Source organism: Perca fluviatilis, chromosome 14 (genome assembly GCF_010015445.1).
Source record: "Perca fluviatilis chromosome 14, GENO_Pfluv_1.0, whole genome shotgun sequence".
Taxonomy (NCBI): Eukaryota; Metazoa; Chordata; class Actinopteri; order Perciformes; family Percidae; genus Perca; species Perca fluviatilis.
The window spans coordinates 24,485,659-24,510,501 of NC_053125.1; the positions used below are offsets into that span (position 1 = coordinate 24,485,659).

General features: G+C 41.7%; 2 protein-coding genes and 1 long non-coding RNA gene across 3 annotated transcripts in view; 2 read left to right on the forward strand and 1 right to left on the reverse strand.

Moving 5' to 3' along the window:
- The window catches only part of LOC120573135, a 563,511-nt gene that overhangs the window by 116,981 nt on the left and 421,687 nt on the right, over positions 1-24,843 (reverse strand). The window lies entirely within an intron of this gene.
- Positions 1-24,843, forward strand: part of LOC120573092 (myosin heavy chain, fast skeletal muscle-like) — a 697,218-nt gene that overhangs the window by 83,242 nt on the left and 589,133 nt on the right. The window lies entirely within an intron of this gene.
- gc2 (guanylyl cyclase 2) lies at positions 125-23,416 on the forward strand. Its single transcript, XM_039822547.1, has 25 exons — positions 125-325; positions 1,576-2,064; positions 2,948-3,076; positions 3,169-3,348; positions 3,529-3,646; positions 4,344-4,645; positions 6,143-6,274; positions 6,711-6,814; positions 7,108-7,226; positions 7,495-7,579; positions 7,980-8,076; positions 8,514-8,627; positions 8,993-9,073; positions 10,538-10,714; positions 12,149-12,305; positions 12,392-12,541; positions 13,878-14,026; positions 14,536-14,699; positions 15,618-15,810; positions 16,548-16,722; positions 17,767-17,865; positions 18,444-18,538; positions 18,626-18,711; positions 21,410-21,510; positions 21,631-23,416. Exons 2-24 carry the CDS (start codon positions 1,642-1,644, stop codon positions 21,507-21,509), a joined length of 3,429 nt encoding a protein of 1,142 aa, XP_039678481.1. The 5' UTR covers positions 125-325; positions 1,576-1,641; the 3' UTR covers position 21,510; positions 21,631-23,416.

Consider the following 24,843-nt stretch of genomic DNA (forward strand, 5'->3'; position numbering starts at 1 on the left):
ATAATAATAATAATAATAATGATCATCATGTTCCCTTCACCTCAGTCAGTGCGGCTTATCTCTTCAGAGGTCCTGATTGGATTTGATATAATCTTACAGGACAGGTCACACACGTTCTAGGTCGTCTCACACACACACACATGGACAAGCTGAGATACACCAACTGTGATACGTGTGTGTCTAAGGCAGTACCACTCACTTGGTTCCTGATTTTTTTTCTTCCAACTTTTCTGCCTTTTGGATGTGAACCAAACAGGAAGTGATGAAAATATCCATCGCTGTGGCACTTTGGAGCAGAAGATTTACCTTGTCTCATCAATGCTTGGTAGGAGTCCTTTAATCAATGAAAAGAATCAGATGCATGAGGAGTATACAATAAAATGTATGAGAATGAGAACATAGAACAAGTGCATGCAAATATGAACAATGCTGTTTACGGAAGACGTAATCCATCTGTTTAAGAACGATTGTGTATTTGTGTCTGAAATGACTGAAGTTGCAGACATGAAAACATTCATTGGTTTTGACGCTAGAGCACTCTGCATCTAGTACTCTATCCTAGTACTAGTACTAGTAGGATCCTAGTACTCTAACCTATTTTAACATCTAGGAATCACCCTTATTCAAGGCTCTTGAGGGTCTTAAAAGTTGCTTGTTGATCAAGTATATTTGGGGGGGGGGGGTGTTCTGGGGCTCCAGCCCGTTTTGTTTACTCAAAAGCCCTGAAAGTTTTAGGGTTATAAAATAACTTCAACTTGTGTTATTTCCCCCCAGTCTTTCTGACTGGACCAGAAAGTCAATGGAGCAAAAGTTCTATTACTGGGGAAATATCTCCTTTCATTCTTCTTCGAACAACTAGGATTTGTCTTCTCTTAGTGACATGAGGATTTTGATTCAGTACATCTTAATCCTGTAGCTGACCGAGCGAGACACAATCTCCACAGTCTAACTTTCGCTGCAATTTGGTGTGAATGCACCCAAGAAAAAAAGTCTGTCAGATGACGCAAACCAACACATTAAGGCAGACGGCAAAGAGCTAGTGGCAACGAAGGCCGACTGTGACGTCGCCCCACGTCGTCTTGGTCTTAGCCAAAATATGACACTGGAACAGATTGATCAGACCACATGCAAAATTAGAACTGCCTTCTGTGTGCGCTCTCACAGTCATTTGTTTGCTTTCCGCACTTCAGTTTTCTACTCGTGTACTAATTTGCTTAAGCTGAAAAGCCACTCAGATGGATTTCTCGCACCAGCACGGATGCAGACGCAGATTGAATCTGTCTGCATCAAAAAAAAAAGGCAGATGAAGGCCACGTGACACACCGCAACAACTATAAGGTGACAGACGCTCACCATCGGTCGATGATCTCCTTGGTATGTTAGGGCCTTTCCGGCTGACTTTTTACGGCAGGTGGGCGGGGAGCCCCAGGCGCTGCAGTGACACAGAGCCAGTATTTGTACATTTTGATGTGGGTACTTTCATTTCTTCCACCACTGACTGCCTACTGTCTCTCCCAGAGTATCCCTACAAAATAACCTCACCGTTACTCTTCTCCAAATCCTTTGTTGTTCCAGGGAAGCCACACTTTCACACCATCTTCCTCCGGGCTCGTGTGAGCTCTGGAGGTGTTGAGACTTGAGATGCAACCACAGTGCCGCGCCTTCACCGTCTTCTTCTCACTTCAAACATGGAAGCAGACACCAGACAAAGCTCCTGACGTCCACCCATCCTCCTTTCCTCCTCCTCTTCTTCACTTCTCTCCCGTCGACCATTTTGCTGCATCCAAACTTTGTTCTGTTTCCTCTTCCCCTGCTTTATCCCCCCTCTTCCCTCTGCTCCGTCCATCCCTCCTGAGGTTCCTCCTGCGCCTCCTGGCCTCCCTGTTTTTACTGCCCTGCCCAGCACAAGCGGCCTGGTTTCAGGTCGGGGTGGTGGGGCCGTGGGGGTGCGACCCTCTCTTTGCCAAAGCCCTCCCCAGTGTCGCTGCACAGCTCGCCGTCAACCGCATCAACAAGGACCGCTCGCTGTCCTACGCTGCAACCTTCGACTACACTGTGCTGCAGGTACGACGCTGATCTCAGCCGAGACTGCCCTCCCCCGAAAAACGCTCCCATAACTTGTTTGTTCAAGCAGCAATTACGACTCATATTTACGTTTCTAGTGGCGGTGCCCCTAGATTATGACTGGAGCAAAGCAGGTAGTAAGGTGGTTGGGGTGGTGGATGGTTCAAACAAACACAGGACTTTCACCCAGGACGGGTTCGAGTAACGTTTGAAAATAAAAATTTCAAAGAAGCGGAAGTGAAGTATCATCTGATTTTAACCCATGCCACAATCTTTTTCTAAACTTAACTAATTCTTTTTTTGTGCCTAAACATAACCACCAAACGCGACCATTCCACGTTAAAGACGTGTTTAAAACCGCGATCTTTAAGTTCAAAACCACGACCGATGTTCTCTGGTTTAGATATGAGGACGGAAAACGCTCCTGTGGGTCGTATTAGAGGATAGAAACAAATGACCATTTCGTCGTATAGTTTGGAGGAATTGTCTCAGTGTTAAATCAAAGTAGTTATGAAACAATTTGATCTGATCACAGTTGTTTTGTGGTTCGTATCCTGTCATCTCCTGGTTCGGCAGTAAGAAGCACTCGGTGAACAAAGCGGCACGAAGCAGGGTTCAGTACACAATGTTCAAAGTTTAATGAGACATTGTCTAACAATCGCTCCATTCACTTCGGTTACGTGAGAGTAGATAGATAAGAAAGAGGCTCAAGAGGAAAGGAGCAGTGGTTCAAGCAGATACATCTTCAGAAAGGAAAACAGTGTTACAATTTACGATACAATTTATGATTTAACAGATATCATATAACAGATGAGAGAGGCTTTGTACACACACTGCCTGATTGGTACATTGATTAATCTATGCATTGTCTGTCACTCTTTAGGAGCCATGTGAGACATCAAAGGCGCTCGAGAAGTTCATCGGTTTCCACACGAAGGCTTCGGGGTACATCGGACCATCCAACCCCAGCTACTGTGACGCTGCTTCAATGTTGAGCAAAGGCTGGAACAAAGTAGGTTGGGTTTCTGTGTGAACGGCATTTCAGAGGGACTTTAGATGCTGTATGTGTGGTCTCATCTCCTCTACTCTCCTCCTCTTTTCCAGGCTTTGTTTTCTTGGGGTTGTGTTGGCTACGAGCTGGACGATATTCGGAGCCACCCGACCTTTGCCCGCTCCATGCCGAGGCCCACCTGGGTGCTGCTCAGCATCATAAACTACTTCAGGTGGGCCCACGTTGGCATCATCTCTTCCTCAGAGGACATCTGGGTGGAGACGGCCACCAAGGTTTGAATATTTCAAAAAAAAAAAATCTGCTATTGGTTTCTAGTAGCTGCCTAGATCTTTTAAAAATCCAATAAAACTGGTGACACTTTGTTGGGACATTAAATGCCTAATTATGACACCTTAACACTTAATTTACTAAGAAATGAAGGGGGGAAAAGTGCCTGCCTCTGTCCCACCCAGGTAGCTGATTCGTTGAGGAGCCACGGTCTGCCAGTCAGACTGGTCAGTATCATGGAGAACACGCCTCACGGCATCAGACGAACTCTGACCAAGCTCCGCAAGATGGCAGAAATACGAGGTGAGTTCCAGTCTATTGCTGATGTTCAGAGCCTCAAAAAAAAAAAAAAAGATCTGGCACATTCTTGAATAATTTCAGTGACATCATGACAACACTTACTGGATTTTCCTTCCCACCAGATCCACAAAACTGCTGTTAGGCAACTTTACAACCCTTTACAACCAGTGCACATTAAAGAAACTTCCAAAAGAAGCTTCATAGTCATGACATGGAAGTCCGATTCCCATCTCCCTATTGATGGTTTCTGGAAATTAAATCATGTTTTCCACTTAAAAGTATCACATGTACTCTTAGGAATGAATATAACAGATTTCTCGAGATTTGGAAGCCCTATTTGGCCTATAAGGATACCTCAACTCATATAGCAGATCTAATCTGAATTGATACGCCACTGCTCGTCAGGACAAGTTACATTGCCTCTTTTCTTTTTTAAATCACCTACTCCTTTTGAATAGGGCCTACTTAGTTTGTAAGTAGGTGGGTCAGGGAAGGGACTTGGACTCTTTCTGAGTCTTTCTGAGTTTATGTATGTTTCATTGAAAACTGAAATAGTAAAAAAGAGACCTTGCTACAAAACATATTATTCCTTCCTACCTTCCTTCCTTATTGTTTAAATTGAATGAATCCTGATCAGTAATGTCCGTTCTCCAGTGTTAGAAACTTTAAACCTGCAGTTCATTATCATGTCCGGTGCTAGTTGTGATCCTCTGCATGCACTCCGTACTGATCGGCGGTGGAGCCCAGAAGAAGCTCTTGGAGACGGCGTACGACATGCAACTGACCGACGGCTCCCTGGTCTTTGTGCCCTACGACACCCTGCTCTACAGCCTGCCCTACCGCAACGTGACCTACCCGGCTCTGAAGAGGAACAGCAAGCTGCTGCGGGCCTACGACGCTGTGTTAACCGTGACCATCAACTCACCCCAGGTGTCCTTCTACGAGGCCTACAGCGACGCCATGGAGAGGGGAGAGCTGGCCCGGACACTGAAGCCTCAGCAGGTGATGTGTGGGACTGTTGACCAGGGCCTGAAGTCGACTTTTATGGTGTGTGATCATAGACTGTTAATATTAATGGACAGCGCATGTGTGACGTCACCCATTGGTTTGTGGAGATGTGCCATGAGTCGTTGAGTTTGCCGTTAAGGGCGCAGCCATCCTGGTTGCGGATGTGACGATTTTGACAATTTTTCCCCTTGCTTTATCGCCGATTTTAAAATCAACGAGACCATAATTCAAAAAATTAACATCATTCTGTGTTGCAGAAGACTTAAAACTAGCGATTTAGACAATAATCTCATTATGAAAATGTTTACTGAGGTAATAAATCAAGTGAGAAGTGTTTCCTTAATCATAGACATAGACAGATAGATAAACTGAACTCCTTTTGCAACCCCTGCTGGGATTCAGATAGAATGCAGGTTTAAGGCACTTTTGCATTTGCAGCACTTCGCCGAACCGGATGCTTCGTCCATTAATATTAACAGTCTATGTGTGTGATTTGAGAATCCGCCACACAGGCTTTTTACCAGCCAATTTCTTTTTTTCGTCCAGATTACAAAAGGGTGGTCTATAATCACGACGGTCAACTGCTGGGATTGCTCTGGTGCTGCCGGAAATTCCGCTGGTTGTCACTCTTTTTGGCCGGATTTCCGTTGCCTTCCACTTTCTTTGTGTTGTAATTCTATACTCTGGTAGATTTCTGAGGACTATGGTTAACTGCTCCTCAGATCTCTGCAGGGTAAATCCAGACAGCTAGCTAGACTATCTGTCCAATCGGAGTTTTCTGTTGCACGACTAAAACAACCTTTGAACGTACACAAAACAAGTTCCTTACCGAGGCTATTTTGCAGAGGCACCGGGGCTCCGCTGGGCTCTTAGCACCGTCCATGACGATTGTGATTGGTTTAAAAAAATGCCAATTAACCAGAGCGCGTTTTTCTCCCATCTTGGAATGTTGTGTGGACTAGCAAGACCTTCCTCCGAAGCGCTGTGGAGGAAGGTCTAGCAATGCGAGACTACAAAAGGTTTTAACTTTCTCTTTCTCTGAGCCATACACACGACAGTCACTGCAGTAAATTTTTTCTGTACTGCTGTCGTAAATCAGCCACTAACGAACCTGGCCGTTGTCGCAACTGTCCACTTCAACGTCTTCTTTTACTTTTCTTTGAATCATCCTCAACTTTTTGTCTGTTGCTTTTTTCAGCCGGCGTCTTCATCCCAGTAATGTGCCGCCACATTTTTGAGCTCAAATCCAAGAAAATGGCAGATTTAGTTTATACTGTATGTGAAAGAACAACAGTGGAAAAAACAACTAATGAATTACTCAATTCTCATTGGCTACCCGCCAACGTGGCAGGTAGACAGTTTCACCCGCCAATGGCAAAATTCACCTGCATTTGGCGCGTGTTTTGGTGTTCATTTCAGGCCGTGGTGGAGGGCTTTGGTGCTCTGTTGAGATTCTCCTTGAGCAGTTTGATCTGTCTGTGTGTCCTGCAGGTGTCTCCACTCTTCGGCACCATCTACAGCTCCGTCCTCTTCATGGCTCACGCGGTGCATCGCGTCCGCCAAGCTGGGGAGTGGATGTCTGGGGGAAACCTGGCAAGACACACCCACAACCTGGACTTCCAGGTAACAATAGGATTGTGAATAAGACAGTATTTCAAAGTGCACCTATAATCTCAGAAAATTGAATTTATGTTCAGTAGAAATTACACCAGATATGGTTTACTTCAGGTAGCAGCTAGATACCAACTAACGTTAGTCACAAGCCCGTTGTGGGAAGTTTTGAAAAAAATATTTGGGACCAAAGAATTTTTTACAGAATGTTAAATTACCCAAAAATGTCTAATTTTATTTAAAACTAAGTGCAGCATTAATAATAAACAGTTGAACGTTATTCAGTTTGTTCAATTTCCTTAAAATTAATGACTAAATGACACTATATAGTTAACTAATTAGCCACATATAATTGTTCTCACAGTATTAACGTTCTCTGGCATGATAGAGGGACAAAAGCACCAAATAAAAAGGGCTGTTCCAACTATATATCGTATTAACGTTGCAGGGCTTCAGCCACCCGATCAAAACCAACGGCTCTGGAGCAGCTCTGCTGGAATACCTCATACTGGACACGGACGGACTCTCCTGGGAGCTGAAGCCAACATACAAGTAAATGAGCACTAAAGTTAGAGAGAGAGAGAAGCAAATGAACGAATGAAATATTCAATGGCACATAGGTAAGGTAAGGTAAAAGAAAGTCAAACTAGGCTTTAACATGTCGATAAACTTAAAAAAAAACTGGAGTTTTGTTAAATTAAAACCGTAAAGTGGGGGAAAGAGAAAAAACACAAATTTTTCAGGCTGTAGTTTGACTTGCATTTTGTTCTAATGTGTGCCTTTACTCTACTCAAAGAATGGAGGTGTTATTGTTGGATTAATAACTCGGTGGAATTGATTGACAGGATCGACATGGAGGCCGGTATGGTGCATTTCCTTGGTCGAGAAATCCACTTCCCTCGCGGCTACGGACCCAGGAAGGACGCCTCCTGCTGGTTTACTCCTGGAGTCATCTGCTCTGGGGGTTAGCAACGCGTGCATGCATGCACGCGCACGCACACACACACACACACACATACACACACACACACACACAGTTGTTTAGCTTGGATTGTTTATCTCAGTCTTTTTTTTTTTACTTTAAAATAGTGTCAACAGTTTAAAATCCTTCTGCATATAAGATTTGTGTTCTTCAATTTGTTTGTCTTTATTTCCATAAAAAGACACGCTTAATTTAATCTTTTCATCAAATCTGAAAGAACATCTTTTAAAAAACCTTTTCCTTGTTTCAGGCGTGGATTTGTTCTCGACCATCAGCATGTTCCTCGAAGCGATGGCCGCCTCTATTTTTGGAGTGGCAGCTATTTACTGCATCAGGTAGTCATGTTGGTCTGGAATATCACTATAACTAAAACTAAAATGAATTACTTTGAGGTAGAAAAAAAGTTGATAGGAAAACGTGACCATGGTTTGCAAGTTAGTCTTCTTCTTCTTCTTCTTCTTCTTCTTCTTCTTGTAAATGATGGCGGTTTAGATGCTACTTGATGTATTACTGCCCTCCTCAGGAAGTTGTCAGCCAGCTAATTAGCTAGTCAGTCAGTCAGTCAGTTAGCTAGTTGGTCAGTTAGCTTGTCGGTCAGTTAGTTAGTTAGTTAGTTGGTCAGTCAGTCAGTCAGTCAGTCAGTCAGTCAGTCAGTCAGTCAGTCATTCAGTTAGTTAGTGATGAGTCTATATATAACTCTATCCTGCTGTCTCCCCCTCCTCTCTTGTTGCCTAGGCGACGCATCCATCAGATCCGACAGGTTAAGGGTCCAAACAGGATCCTGCTGACTCTGGCTGACGTCACATTCATCAACCCGTCGCTTAGCAACAAGGTCTGCCACTATCCGATTGACTGGTGCTTTTTCTTGTATTTGTTGTAGAAGTAAAACTACGCGAGAGGAAGCAAAATGCGATGTTTCTTTTCAATTCATCTCATTTATATAAGTGAAGACATTTATTAAACATCATATTTGGCAGTTGTTGTGTTACTGAGACAGTGGGGGAAAGAAAACTGTTTAAAAGCTCACATCCTGGGGGCGCCTGGATAGCTCACCTGGTAGAGCGAATGTCCCATGTGCGAAGGGCTCAGTCCTAAACGCAGCGGCCGCGAGTTTGGTTCCAACCTGCGGCCCTTTGCTGCATGTCATTCCCTCTCTCTCTCTCTCTCTCTCTCTCTCTCCCCCATTTCACATCTCAAGCAGTCCTTTCGAATAAAGGCCTAAAATGAAAAAAACCAAAGCTCACATCCTGAACTTTGACTCCTTTATAGAAGCTGAGTATGGATGACAGCAGGGCGAGCGGCATGAGGAGCGTCTCAGACACGTCGCAGGTCTCCTCCCAGTCCCCGGCCACCTACGAGAACTCCAACGTCGTCATTTTCGAGGTGACACAGTCAGTTTCATTGAAATAGGTCAATAACAAAACTCCTCTCAGTCCTTTCTAAACTGTAAACCTGAAGAAAAGTAACACAGTAGTCAAAATCTAATGTTTTTATCATAGGCGTAATGGAGGGTTTACAACCCAGAAAATGTAGTGTTTGATGTTTCAACCCCCCCAATGTTGAACCCAAAGTTACGCCCTGGTTTTTATCCAACATAAACTTTTGATAGTTTGGGAATATTTTCTCAGGAATTATCCTTTCGTGTAAAAATAACATAACATAACATAAACTTATGTGGCAGCATCAGTGCAGTTCAGCAGCTTGAAAAAGGTAAGAAAGCTGATGTGTGGTTGTTGTCTCTCCTCCAGGGTGACTGGGCCTGGCTGAAGAGACTTCCTAATGGGACGTTCAGCCGCATCAACCCCAAAACCAGCCAAGTGTTTGAACTGGTATGTGGCATTGTTGTGAAACAAAGAAAGCCACAAGAGTTTTTCAACGGGATGGCGGACAGCAGTTTGAGGGGGAAAAAAGTCCAAAGTCTGGACCCATAGTTAGAACCTATTGTTCTGTAATTTTAATTTACAGACTGAAAAACTTGTGCTGCAGAATTGTGCTGTTTGCATTTGCAGTGAATAAAGCGAGAAAACCTGCTCTTAACCTTTTCACAGGCATTTTGTGTTCATAGTTAGACCGATTCCATGATGTATCATTGATACAGGTAGCAGGGGTTCTCAAACGCATCATTCAAAAGGTCCGCATCTGATTTTTCAGAAGTCAAAGGTCCAGAACGATTGGCAATAACAAAAAACATTCGGTCGGCTTTTTTAGCTTCATGCAGAAAAAGTACAGCAGTGTTCTTTGCTGCATGTAGTAAAAGAAAGTGTTTGTTGCTTCGTCATTTTTTTTAAATGTCTTTTTAAAACAAAAACAATCTTCGGTTTTGCAACGTTCTGTTGCCTTTTTTTAAGTTTTTTTTTCGTTTATAGTCAACATTACTAACAATGTATCAATCAGATGAAAATGTATTTCAAAATTTAAGTGGACATAATATTGTATTCATAACACAAGGTATGGGTCGGGTCCGAACTTTGAGAAGCCCTGGTTTATAGGATTGTCTAGCACTTGTTGATTATCACCGAATTGCTGTATCGTGATAAATAATACGATACAACTTTATTGTCATTTTGAAATTCATTTTGCGTTCCCGAGCAGCTCCGCTCCAAAAAAAAAAAAAGAAAAATACACACAGATGTTATGGTAATCGTAAGCCATGTATGGTGTATCGCAGTGTTTTTCAAATGGGGGTACGTGTACCCCTAGGGGTACTTTGGAGGACTGCAGGGGGTACGTGAGATATTTAACAAAATGTTTAATAGTTACAAGGCTGTTGTCCAGAACATTGCTCCTCTTTATGTAGAATTAGTTTTTTCCTACCAAAAATGTGACATTTGTGTCGCCTTCTTTGGACCTAATCTTGCCTTCCTTCCTTCTACTTTTTACAAGTTTCTCGCATTTTTCTTCTTATGTCACTGTTTTTGAAGTTTTTGATACTATTTTGACCTATTCATGCCTTACTTTCTTCCTTCTTTCTACCATCTTTTTCCAAGTTTTTGTCTTTTTTACAGTTTTTGTCTCTTTTTCTCATTAGCATTTATATGGTTTTTTTTCAGTTACAAGGCTGTTGTTTAGTAAGTCTATCGCTGACAGCGCTGTACTGTTCCTGTTTATATACACAATTTTTTCTACTCGAAAATGATTAGCGCTGTTTAGGGGTACTTAAAGAAAGGCTTAAAGAAACAATTCAAAACGGGTACATTATTGAAAAAAGTTTGAGAACCACTGGTGTATGGTATGGTGAGGAACCCTGTGATTCCCAGCCTAGATCATAAAGTACTTTTGTTTCCTGGCTGCAGATGAAGGACATGCGTCACGAGAATGTCAACCCTTTCCTGGGCTTCTTTCACGACTGCGGCGTGTTTGCCATCGTGACCGAGTTCTGCTCCCGAGGAAGTCTGGAGGACCTGGTGCTCAACGACGACGTCAAACTCGACTGGATGTTCAAGTCGTCGCTGCTGCTGGATTTGATTAAGGTCGGTATTGTCGTGGAAGTTTTCCTTGAAGCAGCAGAGTTAGTGATATTCATGATAAAATCAAAACGAATAACGACTGTTTGAGAATTAAACCAAAGTTTGGTCTTTGAGTATTTATTTACATTTGCAAATGGAGAAAACACAGTTTCAAAGGTACACGCAGCACAACTGAAAATGTTTTTCCTAACTAGAAACCTAAAAATCAAAACATCTTATAGTGAAGAAACTCCGTTAAGCCACCCCTCTTCAAATATCTTTAGCATGCTGCCACTTTTCTAAAAAATACCATAGACAGTCAGATGATTCTACAACCTTCCATTCTGCTCCTGTGTCTCCTACATTAGACTAAACACCTGCTTATCTCAGGAGACAGAAAGAGATACGGTTCAGACAGTGTTATAGCCTTCTTCACTTTATCTTCGAGAAATAAACAAATGAGGAGCTGCAATTTCTTTAGCGAAAATAACTTATGCTATTGCTCACAGTCTACAAGGCCAGCTTTCTCACTGGTGCCTTTAAGTCTACAGGAAGGAACAGGATTATGTGGAGGTTTAAAACAATCTTTAAACAAATGGTCAATATTAGCAAAAACAAATGGTTAAAATAAAATTTGCCACCACAGTATGGCATGGCGGGAAAACGGGATGGGAGAGTGGGATGTGAAATTTTTTGGGCAGCATGGAAACTCGGGTAAAAAAAAAAAATCAACCTTTTCTCCTTCAGCCCATCAAGACTGGTCTGTTTAAGAGTGAAAACTGAAATAATTCATCGAAATGTTATCAAAATCGCAAAATGGCCTACTGCAATTTTCAAATCGCCAAAAAGTGTGTCAAAATCAGTTTTCAACTAAATATTGTCGTGCTGCAGAGATGTCCGGGCCTCTGTGTCCATATTCTACAGACACAAGAAAACATCTTTGTTTGGTACAGATCCTCGCAAAAATCATAATATAATCATTTTCATTTTAAAGTTTTTTGTAAAAAGTATGTCAAATCATATTGCAATATCAGTCAAAATAACTGCAATTAGAAATTGAGAAAAACAATTATTTTGCACATTGCGTTTTGAAAGATTTTAAAAGTGCACAATGCTAGTTTGTGTTTATTTTGTATATTATTTATTTTATGGGGTATTCAGTAAAGTTAAATGGGAACAGTTCTAAGGGAAATTTCACAGTTCAAGGTGTTTTCACTGTTAACTTTAACTGTTTCACCATTTTTTAAGTTCAATAAATGCAACATCTTTCCAAAAGTCAATGAGTAATCATATTAAAAAAAAATCGTTATTTCAATATTGACCAAACGTATTGTGATTATGATTTTTTTCCATAATGGAGCAGCCCTAAAACCAGTGGAGTGGAAAGTATTCAGATCCGTTACTTAGTTACAGCTCTTGATGCTTACAGTACCTCTCCTGACTTGTATTCTGTCTCAGGGAATGAAGTACCTCCACCACCGCGGTGTGTGCCACACTCGCCTCAAGTCCCGTAACTGCGTGGTGGATGGGCGTTTTGTCCTGAAGGTCACAGACTACGGCTACAACACGGTTCTGGAGGCTCAGAGGTTCCCCTACATGGAGACACCTGCAGAGGGTGAGAGATCGCATCAGATCAGGAAGCGTTTGTGTGATTCTTCACCACAGTAGCAAACTAACGACGGCGTTCTGCGTGTCCTCCAGAGTTGCTGTGGACGGCTCCAGAGAACCTGAGGAGCGGTCAGCCGGAGCTTCACGGGACTCTGTCTGGAGATGTGTACAGCTTCGCCATCATCATGCAGGAGGTGGTGGTCAGAGGGCCGCCCTTCTGCATGATGGACCTGTCCGCCACAGGCAAGGTCATCGCTAGTATGTAGTAGGCAGGGCTGTAGTTGGGTCCACCTTTGTCAGGCCAAGACTAGGACTAGTCGAGACCAAGCCAAGACCGAGTTCAAAGAGGTTTGAGTCCAAGTCAAAACCGAGTCCAAATGTGAGACAGTTATGACCGAGACAGGAGAAATGATGATTGAGTTATATGACGCAGCCAGGCATATACAAGGCGACCAATGTTGATGCCCGTTCTAGATGGATTTTAAATTAAACTATTCTCGCTTTGCCAGACCTTCCTCCACAGCGCTGCGGAGGAAGGTCTTGCTAGTCCACACAACATTCCGGGATGGGAGCCCCGGTGCCGCTGCAAAATAGTCTCGGAAAGGAACTTGTTTTGGTGGAACTTGTGTACGTTCAAAGGTTGTTTTAGTCGGGCAACAGAAAACTCTGATTGGACAGATAGTCTAGCTAGCTGTCTGGATTTACCCTGCAGAGATCTGAGGAGCAGTTAACCATAGTCCTCCAGAATTTAGAACACTAACACAAAGAAAGCTGGAAAGGTAACGGACATCCGGCCGAAAAGAGGGGCATCCGCCGGAATTTCCAGCGGCACCGGAGCAATCCCGGAAGTTGAACGTCGTGGATATAGACTAGAATTAAACTAATACCTGTTTTCAGAACGAGCAGGCGTCATCAACGGTTTTGCTTTGAAGGAGGAAATTACTTTAGAACAAACGCATATAGTGCTGGACTCGGTCGAGACCAACTAGAATATTTGGCTAGTCTAATGGCCGAGTCCGAGACAAGTCTGAGTCCAAATACCAACGAGTCCATGACAAGTCTGAGACAATAGAAAAACATCTCAAGTCCGGATCCAAGTACTACAGCCCGGGAGTAGGCAGTTTCGAACACAGCCTTAGTCTTGAAAAACCGAAGAACTAGAGAGCTTTTTGGAAGTCTTTGTAAAAAATAAGACTCTGCTCTCTGTTAGGGGGGCATCAACATATCCAGTGAGCAACAAGAAACAATCCAAGGCACTCGACTTTAGAACAAACGATAAAATGTCTTTCATTACATCTGGCACATTCCAACTAGAATCAGATTAAAAACATCACTTTTTCAGTGTGTCAGTGTCCAGCCTTCTTCAGGGAGTTACAGGAAAGGTTTGAGCTGAACAAGATAATGGTGGGAGCAAATCAGCAGGTGTATCAGGGTCAACCCATCTGTAACACTGTTCACTTAGGGTACATTTTTTGGTCTGCGTTTCTCTGTCTGACCGACATTTTCATCCTAACTGCTGGCATGGCTACCAAAGAACACACACACACACACAAACACTTAATGTTTATCTCTGTTTTAGATATAATAGAGAAGATACGTAAGCCGCCTCCTCTGTTTCGGCCCGTGGTCAGTGCAGACTACGCTCCGTTGGAGTGCATCCAGCTGATGAAACAGTGCTGGAACGAACAGCCAGAGAAGAGACCGACCTTTGAGGAGATCTTTGATCGGGTAGATATAAAGTTCTAACAACATGTTGCTTTAATTTGAACCACATGTCTACCTTTACATGCTACAAAACGTAATTTTAGCTAGCGTTAAACTGATATATTGGGTTGCCAAAGTGGTGTTTTATCAAATAAAGAACTGTTGGTGCTGGTTACTTTCTTTTTTCTTTTTTAAATAAATCTTTATCTTTGAGATCTTTATCTTTAAAATCTTTATCTTTTAAAATCTTTTGTACTAAACTAACCTACAGTTGTCCCTTTCCTTGCTCACATTTTAAAAATGGCATTCGTCATGAAAAGTTTAAGTGTTCTTGGTGGTGTAAAACATCATAAAAAATCATATTGGATTGAAATGGTCTATTTTTCTTTGGTAAAATCAATTTGAGAGTCAATATCGTTTGGGAACTGATTCAGTCTGATGATTTTAGGGGTGATGACATGCTGCTTAATGGGCTCTTGATTTATCTATTAAACTTCAACTTATGTCTTGTTTCTCCTCTCGTTTCGTCTCAGTTTAAGAACATCAACAAGGGGAAGAAGACCAACATCATCGACTCCATGCTGCGAATGCTGGAGCAGTACTCGTCTAACCTGGAGGAGCTGATCCGGGAGCGAACGGAGGAGCTGGAGATCGAGAAACAGAAGACGGAGAAGCTGCTGACTCAGATGCTTCCTCCGTGAGTAAACGTAGACAAACGCACCTCGTAGAAACACAAACCTATACAGACATACGGGCACCGAATGACCCTTTCTATTAGGGCTGCACGATATCGGGGGAAGATACGATAACGTCGTTGAACATTGCGATAACGATATTACGTGAGATAAATAAACAGATGTTAAAGTGTACTCAGTTCTGCCTTTCTGCTGCTTTCAGTATTCTGCTAAAATACAACAAATTGCTTGTTATATTTATAACAAACGAAAGGAAATCATTTCCAACATTCTTTTGTTGAATACATTTAACATTGAATTAAATATAAAAGGCAACACAAAAAAATGACAGGTACATTTTGGTCTACGTATATCCACGAACTTCCACCTCCGGGATTGCTCTGGTGCCACTATTTTCGGCCTGATGTCCGTTACCTTCCGCTTTCTTTGTGTTGGCGTTCTAAACTCCGGTGGATTTATGATTTATGGTTAACTGCTCCTCAGATCTCTGCAGGGTAAATCCAGACAGCTAGCTAGACTATCCGTCCCATGTGAGTTTTCTGTTGCACGACTAAAACAACTTCTGAACGTACACATGTTCCACCAAAACTAGTTCCTTCCCGAGGCTATTTTGCAGCGACGCCGTGGCTCCATCCGGAGCTTAGTGCCGCCCAAGACCATTGTGATTGGTTTAAAGAAATGCCAATAAACCAGTGGTGTCTACATTTTAATGTGCAGTTTTCTACTAACATTTTCAACAGAAAATCTCTTGAGTGTCTTTGGCGATATGTCGCACCCTTTCACGATGTGTTTATTGCGCCAGTTGATATCGCGTTGATGATAAAAACGATTCATTGTGCAGCCCTACTTTCTATCCGTACGACTCAAGCTTCTTAACAGCAGAGACATGTTTCAGACTTGAGTTTTCTCCCCTGCTGCAGGTCTGTGGCCGAGGCTCTGAAAGTGGGCGGCGCGGTCGAACCGGAGCACTTTGACAGCGTGACGCTTTATTTCAGCGACATCGTCGGCTTCACCACCATCTCGGCCCACAGCGAACCCATCGAGGTGGTGGACCTGCTCAACGACCTGTACACAGTCTTTGACGCCATCATCGGAAACCACGATGTCTACAAGGTGCAGCGTTTAAATCTCTCTTCTGTCTCAATTAGGGATGGAACGATGAATCGTGAATCGTTTACAAATCCATATAAATGTGTAAAGATAACAACTGGTTGAGATAAAAAAATTAAACCCAAAGCAGTTTTTAAACGTCCTAGGGCGTAATCTACTTTAGATTTGACTTGTTTGACTTCAGACGTCCCGACGTCTTCTTAGTTAATTTATATGAATTTTTATTTTTTTTTATTTTGATGAGGGGTTTGTTGAATTTTTGTTATTTAAGATAAAATACAATTTAAGTTGCACTTTTAATGAGAGGACACATCTGCTCTTTTGCACAGTTTATAGACATGAAGGAATATTTTTCAGCCATTTGTCTGCAGCTCATTTTGTTAAAAAAATCCTGAGAACGTGGCCGGGTTAGCTCAGTTGGTAGAGCAGGAGCACATATATATATATATATACTCTTCAACGCAGCGGCCGCAGGTTCGACTCCAACCTGCGGCCCTTTGCTGCATGTCATTCCCCCTCTCTCTCCCCTTTCATGTCTTCATCTGTCCTGTGGAATTAAAGGCCTAAAATGTCCTAAAAAATTATCTTAAAAAAGAGACTCCTGAGAACAATCGTATCGTGGTTTTAATATCATGAATTGTATGGAATCATGAGTGTATCGTTACATCCCTAGTATCGATATCGGGGCAGTAAATCTCTTCAGATCACAGTCTTTCTCACTCTATTCTATTTCACTCCAGGTGGAGACTATCGGTGATGCTTACATGGTGGCGTCCGGTCTTCCTGTCGCCAACGACAACCGCCATGCTGCAGAGATAGCCAACATGGCCCTCGACATCCTGAGCGCCGTGGGAACCTTCAAAATGAGACACATGCCAGACGTTCCTGTCAGGATACGTATAGGACTACACACAGGTGTGGCAGGAAGGAGCGCAGAATAAAATTGCTAAAGAGTTATGGGTCAATTTGGGTAAATTGTGGTACCTAGTACTGGGTCAATATACTGTAGCACCAAACCAGTACAGGGTCAACTTTAAACTCTTCGTCCACAGCAATCGCACAAATCGGCCCTGAAACGTCCCAGTTAGAGAGTAAAGACCGTAATAAAACATATTCTTTGTAAAGCTTTACAATAATTCCACGAAAGAAACAAGCAGGCCTGCCTTGTTGCACTATGCCATTTTCAGCGTGTATAGCTTGCTAGCTCGAAGTTTGCTGTTGTTGTCACTGCCCGATGTGAGTCAAGCGCAGATTTGAGTCGCGCATGCGTCACTTTGCGACGAGTAGCCTCCAAGATGCTAACGGATAACACAAAAGGCTGTTACTTGAATGGCGTTTTGAGCTAATGTTAGCAATCTAACAATCGTAGATAGCTAAAACGTTTTTGAAATGACTGCTAGCTACAAGTTAGCAATCAAACACAACAAAGGCTGTCACTTGAATGGCATTTTGAGCTAACATTAGCAATCAAACAATCATATCATCTTCTGTTATTGTATGTAAAGAGAAACGTTTATTATAATATGGATTTCACAACTTTCAGTAAGACACAACGTTATGCCGTAAACCGTTTAAATCTGAGCATGCGCGACTCACATCTGCACTCGACTCACATCGGGCAGTGACACCTGTTTCCCGAAGCGAAGGGCAAAACACGGAGAGCGGAACGCGCCGGATGTCAGACTATTATCCTGGAAATGTACCTCTGTTGATCCACACTACAATATATTGTTGGTTTTAGGAGTGTTGTGTGAGCAATAATACACAAAATAGCATATCCCTGCATGGCCATGTTATTAAATGTATTATGTGGGTCTTTTGCAAACTTAGACCCTAGCTAGTTAACTTAGCCAACTGAAAAAGTAATAGCTCGGTGTGTGTGTGTGTGTGTGTGTGTGTGTGTGTGTGTGTGTGTGTGTGTGTGTGTGTGTGTGTGTGTGTGTGTGTGTGTGTGTGTAGGTCCGTGTGTAGCAGGTGTGGTAGGTCTCACCATGCCTCGCTACTGTCTGTTTGGAGACACGGTGACCACCGCCTCTCGCATGGAGTCCTCTGGGTTACGTATGTACAAACAAATAACTGTTTATGGATGACATAATCAGACGGTAATGTTGGTTTTTGGCATATCCTGTGAATGAAATACTTGACGAAGAAGAGTACAAATCATCCCTAGCTGAAACAATTAGATTGACGTGAAATAAATCAGCAATCATTCTGATAATGAATTAATCGTGTTCAAACATTTGCTGATTCCAGCTTCTTAGATTTCTTTGTCATACATGATAATAAACTGAATATTTTGGAGGGATTGCCCTCCCAAACTGTTCGGATAAAGCAAGCACTTCGTCTGACATTTTATAGCCAGAACGAATTAAAGTGAACGAATTAATCAAGAACAATAACCAGCAGATTGATTAATAATGAAAATAACCATTAGCTGCCTGAGGTGAAAGAAGTACTCAGATATTTTACTAAAGTAAAATTTGCAATACTACAGTGTCCTGCATTTAAATCTTATTTAAAAAGGTACAAAAGTTATAGCTGCAGTCCTATTGAATTTTATTTCTTCTTGTTGTCATTTTATATATTCCCAACCACCTAAAGATTATAACATCCATTTTTTTTTTGTTTGGCTGCAGCCTACAGGATCCACGTCCACCAGAGTACTGTGAAGGTGCTGCGGGACTTAAATGCCGGCTACAAGCTCGAGTTGAGAGGCCGGAAGGAAGTCAAGGTACAACACTTATTTAGAGGAGGAGATTTCTGCACGTGGATGAGGTTCTGTGTCCGTCGCTGCAGTTTGTCTTTGTCTCGTTCTCAGGGGAAAGTAGTGGAGGAGACCTACTGGCTTGTCGGGAGAGAGGGATTTAGCAAGCCACTTCCTGTTCCTCCAGAGGTCAAGTGCGGGTAGGAACATCTGTCCTTTCTCCTTTGTTCTTCTTCCTCTTTTTCTTTTTACGCTGTTGCTCTCACCAAGTTCCTCCAAGTTCTGAGTCCAGCACTGGTCGCTATTGTCTGACCCAAAAATAATTCCCTTGTTTTGATAAGAACAAGCAATCTCATCTTCTGTCAAACTCAGTTGCACTAAGGGCCACACTGGGAAAAATGAGAATCACATCAAGGGCCAGACATGTTTAATTTACTGACGTGCTTTTCATTTAACCCTTGTGTTGTCTTCCCGTCGACCATGCAACTTTTTGTTTTTCTGGGTCAAAATTTTAACTTTTTCAACACATGGCACACAGCTTTTTTCAACACATAGCATTTAAAATGCTATGAAATTGAATAAAACTTGTGATGGGCGTTGTAGAAGCCATCCACGTTATTTCTTTTGAAAATTTGGTTGAAAGAAACTCAAATTTCTGATATAGAAACTTTTTGAAAATAGGTCAAATTTGACCCGAGGACAACAGGAGGGTTAATCGAAAAAAAATTCATATATATATATATATATATATATATATAAAACTATGAATGAACTATGAATGAACACATATGGAATTATGTACTTAATTATGTACTTAACAAAAAAGTGTGAAATACCTGAAAACATGTCTTATATTTTAGACTCTTCAAAGTAGCCACCCTTTGCTTTTTTATTAATAAGGGAAAAAATTCCACTAATTAACCCTGACAAAGCACACCTGTGAAGTGAAAACCATTTCAGGTGACTACCTCATGAAGCTCATTGAGAAACACCAAGGGTTTGCAGCGCTATCAAAAAAAGAAGACTGGTTACTTTGAGGAATCTAAAATATAAGACATGTTTTCAGTTATTTCACACTTTTTTGTTAAGTGCATAATTCCATATGTGTTCATTCATAGTTTTGATGCCTTCAGTGAGAATCTACAATGTAAATAGTCATGAAAATAAAGAAACACATTGAATGAGAAGGTGTGTCCAAACTTTTGGCCTGTACTGTATATATATATATATATATATATATATAAACTTAGCCATCACAGAAAACAGCGACAAACATCGGGAAAAAAACGAAAAGGTGCCAAAAAACTTTGGAAATGTGGCAAAAATATTGGGAGAAAAAACACCAAAAATGTCTGCAAAAGTGACTGTTGGAGCCATTTGTTTTGTTTTTTTATATACTACGTTGGTGCCAGTTTTTGTATGTGGTCACTGAGACAGCTTTCCACCGTGTGAAAGGTGTCAGCGTACGTGTTAGCATGTTAGCGTAAGTGTTAGCGTGTTAGCATGTATTGTTATTGGAGTTTAACGGAAACAACTGGACAACTGAAGGATTCAAATCAGTTCACAACTAATTGGTCACAGCACCGAAGTGTATGGATTGTATGGACATTGATTATTGGCAGCCCAGAACACGCGTCGAAGCAAGTTCTCCCTGTTTTCCCACCGCATTGGGCCAATGTACAGTAGGTCTGCTCAAAAGACTCTACAGTGACAGAAACTTCAGAAAAAGCAACAAAAAGTAGAAAAAGCAAACCTAAACCTAAATTGATAATTTGTCTCACGTGTGTGCTAGACGTTCCCGTATTGGTTGCTAGGAAACAGAACCTTGCTTATTATTACCTTGCTTATCTATTGTGTGATGGCGTATTTTTTTTCTCATCCCTGCAAAAACTGACACCTGACTCGACCTACTTAACAGTGAAAAGGATTATATATATTCTATTAATTACAGAGTCTTTTAACTGCATTAGGCCAATGTGGTGCGTGAAAGGGAGACACGTGTTCTGGGCTGCCAAAAAAATACATTACATAACTTTGAGTGCTGTGACCCATTTATTCAATGACGGTATGCTCACAGTAGCACAGTTACATTTCAGTTTAGTTCATTTAATTTCAGGTAAGTTTTATTCTGCTTTCCATTTAAACCCAAATCAAACAATACTGCTGACACGCTAAAAAGCTGTTTGCTTCCCCTTTGCCCCACACCTGTACCTGTGGCTGCTGATTACCTTTATACTTCTCTGATGTCACTGCATATACATTCATGTCCCCAACGTGCTATATAAACCAAACAAAAGAAACAAAGTGACATTATACCTCCGACATGAATAATGTTATTTGCAAAGACTCTCATAAATAGTACTGGGAGAAATCTACTGAAAAAAGGCAGGTATACCAAATATTTGTAAACTTAAAGTAGAATAAAAAAAACAGAGAGTATTCAGATTTTTCGACTGAGGCTATCTTCATCTTATCTTTATCTAGTCTAATCTGGACCCGCTGCTGGTTTTAGTGTATTCGGTGCCAAATGTTGTATCTGATTTGTTTCATTCATACATTTTTACGGGGAGTTGTTGGAACTATTTCTCTTGACATCACAATGGGGTTGCCGGGGTGGATAAAGACAACTGGTGTATTTTTAAGACTTTGGACAGAGCAAGGCTAGCTGTTTCCACATGCTTCCATTCTTTATGCTAAGCTAGGCTAATCACCTATCTGCTCTAGTTCCGTACTAAATGTACAGACATGAAATTAGTATTGATCTTTTGATCAGTGTGTGTGTCTGTGTGTGTGTGTGTGTGTGTGTGTGTGTGTGTGTGTGTGTGTGTGTGTGTGTGTGTGTGTGTGTGTGTGTGTGTGTGTGTGTGTGTGTGTGTGTGCGTGCATGTGTGTCACCAGGCAAGGGGCCCACGGCCTACAGGTGGCTGAGATAGCCCAGTACAAGAAACGAAAAGCCGAGAAACATCAACAGGAACAGCTGGCAAAGAAGAAAAACTGAGGTAATGTTATGCATTATTTAAAAAAAAATTATGTTTGCATTTAAATTGCATCTTCAATGTGACAAAGTTAAGAAAGAAATGGATTCCCTGTCCTTCCCGCTTGCTCTTTTCTTTTCTTAGCACTCGCATCACAACGAACGAGTCAAAGGACCTGAAGCGCGTTTCACAAGGCGGTGAAGATCTTTTACGTCCGGGTCATGACTCAGCAATCCGCACCTGAAGAGGACGACTACGTCATGATGGTTGCTATGCAGTGAAAATACCTAACGCTAAGCGTTAGCGTTAAGACTGATCTATTACATGACAGGAAACTATGTGACGTTTAAACTGCCAGTGATCGTCCACTAAGGCTACATCTGAGACAAAAACGATCTCGAAGAGTTTTAGCACCAGTAGCAGAACTAATCTGCGTCCATATCAAGACGTCTGACAACACATATCACATGACCATTCATTCACACACACTGGGCATGTGCGTGCCGGTGTAAACAGGAAGCAGATTGTCTGACATTACTCTGCGGTTAAAAATCACAGATATATAAATTGAAAATACTTAGGAGAAAGAACAACAAGGGTGAAAAGTAAGACCAGACCAGGGATCATTAGCTTGGAGCGACGACGAGGTGGAACTGTTACTGAAAGGTTTGTAAACCCACCGTACCGATGAGACCGACCGACGTGCGTCGTCGTTTCCAAAGGTCTCCGTTTGTGTCCGTCCAGACTCCAAAGCAACCTCTGAGTTTTCAAACCAAAACGGGGGCAGCAGTGTTTCCAAATGTCTCCGTTTTAAGGGCTCAAAAAAGCCGGAGTAGTGCCGACGCAAGGCGTAAACGAAGCAAAAGATATTTGTTTTTAAATAAAAGTAGCAGTGTAAATGTAGCCTGAGAAACGTTTCCAGGAAGAGAAAGGGGGCTAGTGAAAGAAAGTGTTTAGTCCAATTATCACCATGTGTGTCTGTGTGTATTAACGGCTCGAGTCGAGGACATGAAGTCTTGTGTGGAAACTTACGTCTAGAGGCCGAGATTATGGTGACTCGGCAAAGCAGGGATCAGCAGGAACTGTCTGTCAGCAGCAGCTAATCTCTCTCATTCATTTCCTCCTCCGTCGCTTCCCTGTTTCTCTGTTTGAAGGGACAAGACGAAACTGAGAAGGAAATTAAGTAGGGAAGGAGAGAGGAAACTGAGGGAAATTAAGAAGGGAAGGAGAGGAAACTGACAAGGAAATTAAGAAGGAAGGAGGGAAACTGAGGGAAATTAAGAAGATAAGGAGAGGAAACAGGGAAATTAAGAAGGGAAGGAGAGGAAACAGGGAAATTAAGTAGGGAAGGAGAGAGGAAACTGAGGGAAATTAAGTAGGGAAGGAGAGAGGAAACTGAGGGAAATTAAGAAGGGAAGGAGGGGAAACAGAGGGAAATTAAGAAGGAAGGAGGGAAACTGAGGGAAATTAAGAAGATAAGGAGAGGAAACAGGGAAATTAAGAAGGGAAGGAGAGGAAACTGAGGGAAATTAAGAAGGGAAGGAGAGGAAACTGAGAGGGAAATATGAGGAAACAGAGATGAGGAGGCAGGAAGGAGAGTAGGATTTTTACTCCTCGTTTGTGGAAGAATTTGGCATCTTGTCTTGTGTGGTACCAAGTTGTTGATATTGGCAAAAAGAAATTCTCCATCTTGTAGCTCTGTTTTAATGTTTGATTTTGTTTACCGGCCCTGTGTTGATGTAAATGTGACTTTATGTCAGAATCGGGCAGTTATTTCAACAGTTTAATTTTGTGCTTATAGTTGGAATTGAAATTAAAATGATCCTGGATGTAGGTAAGAAATTAGATTTAGATTTTAATGTCGAGTCCTCTTGACTTTTGTAACCAAACCTGCCTGATAAACATCGCAATAAATCTTTTGGTGCTTAAATTCGGTGTGAAGATCTCTCTTGTGTGTGTGTGTGTGTGTGTGTGTGTGTGTGTGTGTGTGTGTGTGTGTGTGTGTGTGTGTGTGTGTGTGTGTGTGTGTCTGTCTGTCTGTCTGTCTGTCTGACAGACGGATGGACAGCGAAGAGCTGCCAACAAGATGTGGTGTGTCCGAGCTACGGAGGATTATCCAGGCGTTAATGGCCGTTTGCTCTGGGCCAGGAAGGGGTTAGTATAGATTATGCTATAGTGATATAGAATAAGGAGGAATGTTGATTGGAAAGATTAGAGAATATTGAGAAATGGGACGTGGATTATTGTAAACGTGATCTGCTGCTGTCCGATCGGACTCGCAGCGGCAACATTTTTCATCATAAATACGACGAAAGTCAATCCCTTAAAACAGAAGAGAGGAGGATAAAAGAGGAGAGGAAGGAAAGGGGGGAAAAGGTAGAGATGAGTGGGACAAACGGAAAAGAAAGGAGAAGAAATGAAAAGGAAAAAAGAGGAAAGGAGACAAGAAAGTGAGGAGAGGAAAGGACAAGTAAGAAGAGGAAAGAAGGACAGAAAAGCAGGAAAGCAGATGAGGAGAGGAGAGGAGAGGAGGTATAAACAGTTTTTCATCCTTTACTTATTCAGAAGAAGAACAAACACGAGAATATGAGACAAAGTGAATCTAGAAGAAATATATAAAAGTAGCAAAAAATAAACTATTTAAAATCAAACTGCTACGACACAACAACAAGAACAACAAATGTGGCTTAAAAAAAACATAAAAAAAACTTAAAACCTGAAAGATTAAAATCAAGAAAACAAGCACAGGAACCTGGAAAAGCTAAAATATGAGCAATAATAAAGATGCCCAGAACCCAAAACAATATTTTTCTACCCTCGGGACACTCTACACAAATGTTTGTGGGGGCTAGTGTTTGTGTGTGTGTGTGTTTGTGTGTGTTTGTATATGTATGTGATTTTTCGCAAATACAAAAAAAGCGCAACATTGACGTATACTTCAAGTGTTGAACAAGACCACACTTTCAATATATTTCTACTGCATTCGGTTTGAATGTAAGAGAGCAAAGAACATGTATAATTAAAGAACTAAAATAACCTAAACTGAACATTCAAACTATAGAGAAACTGCAGTTTTTGCAACTTCAGTAGTTTCAGTTTACCACCACTAAATACTGAGGATGTAACGATGCACTGTGAATCGGTCAGAAATGGATAGAAATAAAGATTACAACCTGTTGAGATAAAAAATAAAAAAGAATCACGATGCAATTTTTAAACGTCCTGGTGCGTAATCTACTTTAGATTTCACTTGTTTGACTTCAGACATCACTACTTCTTCTTAGATAATTCATCTGAAGAGATATTTTTCAGTCATTTTTTTGTTACTTTAATGTTGGATTTGTTTTAAACATCCAA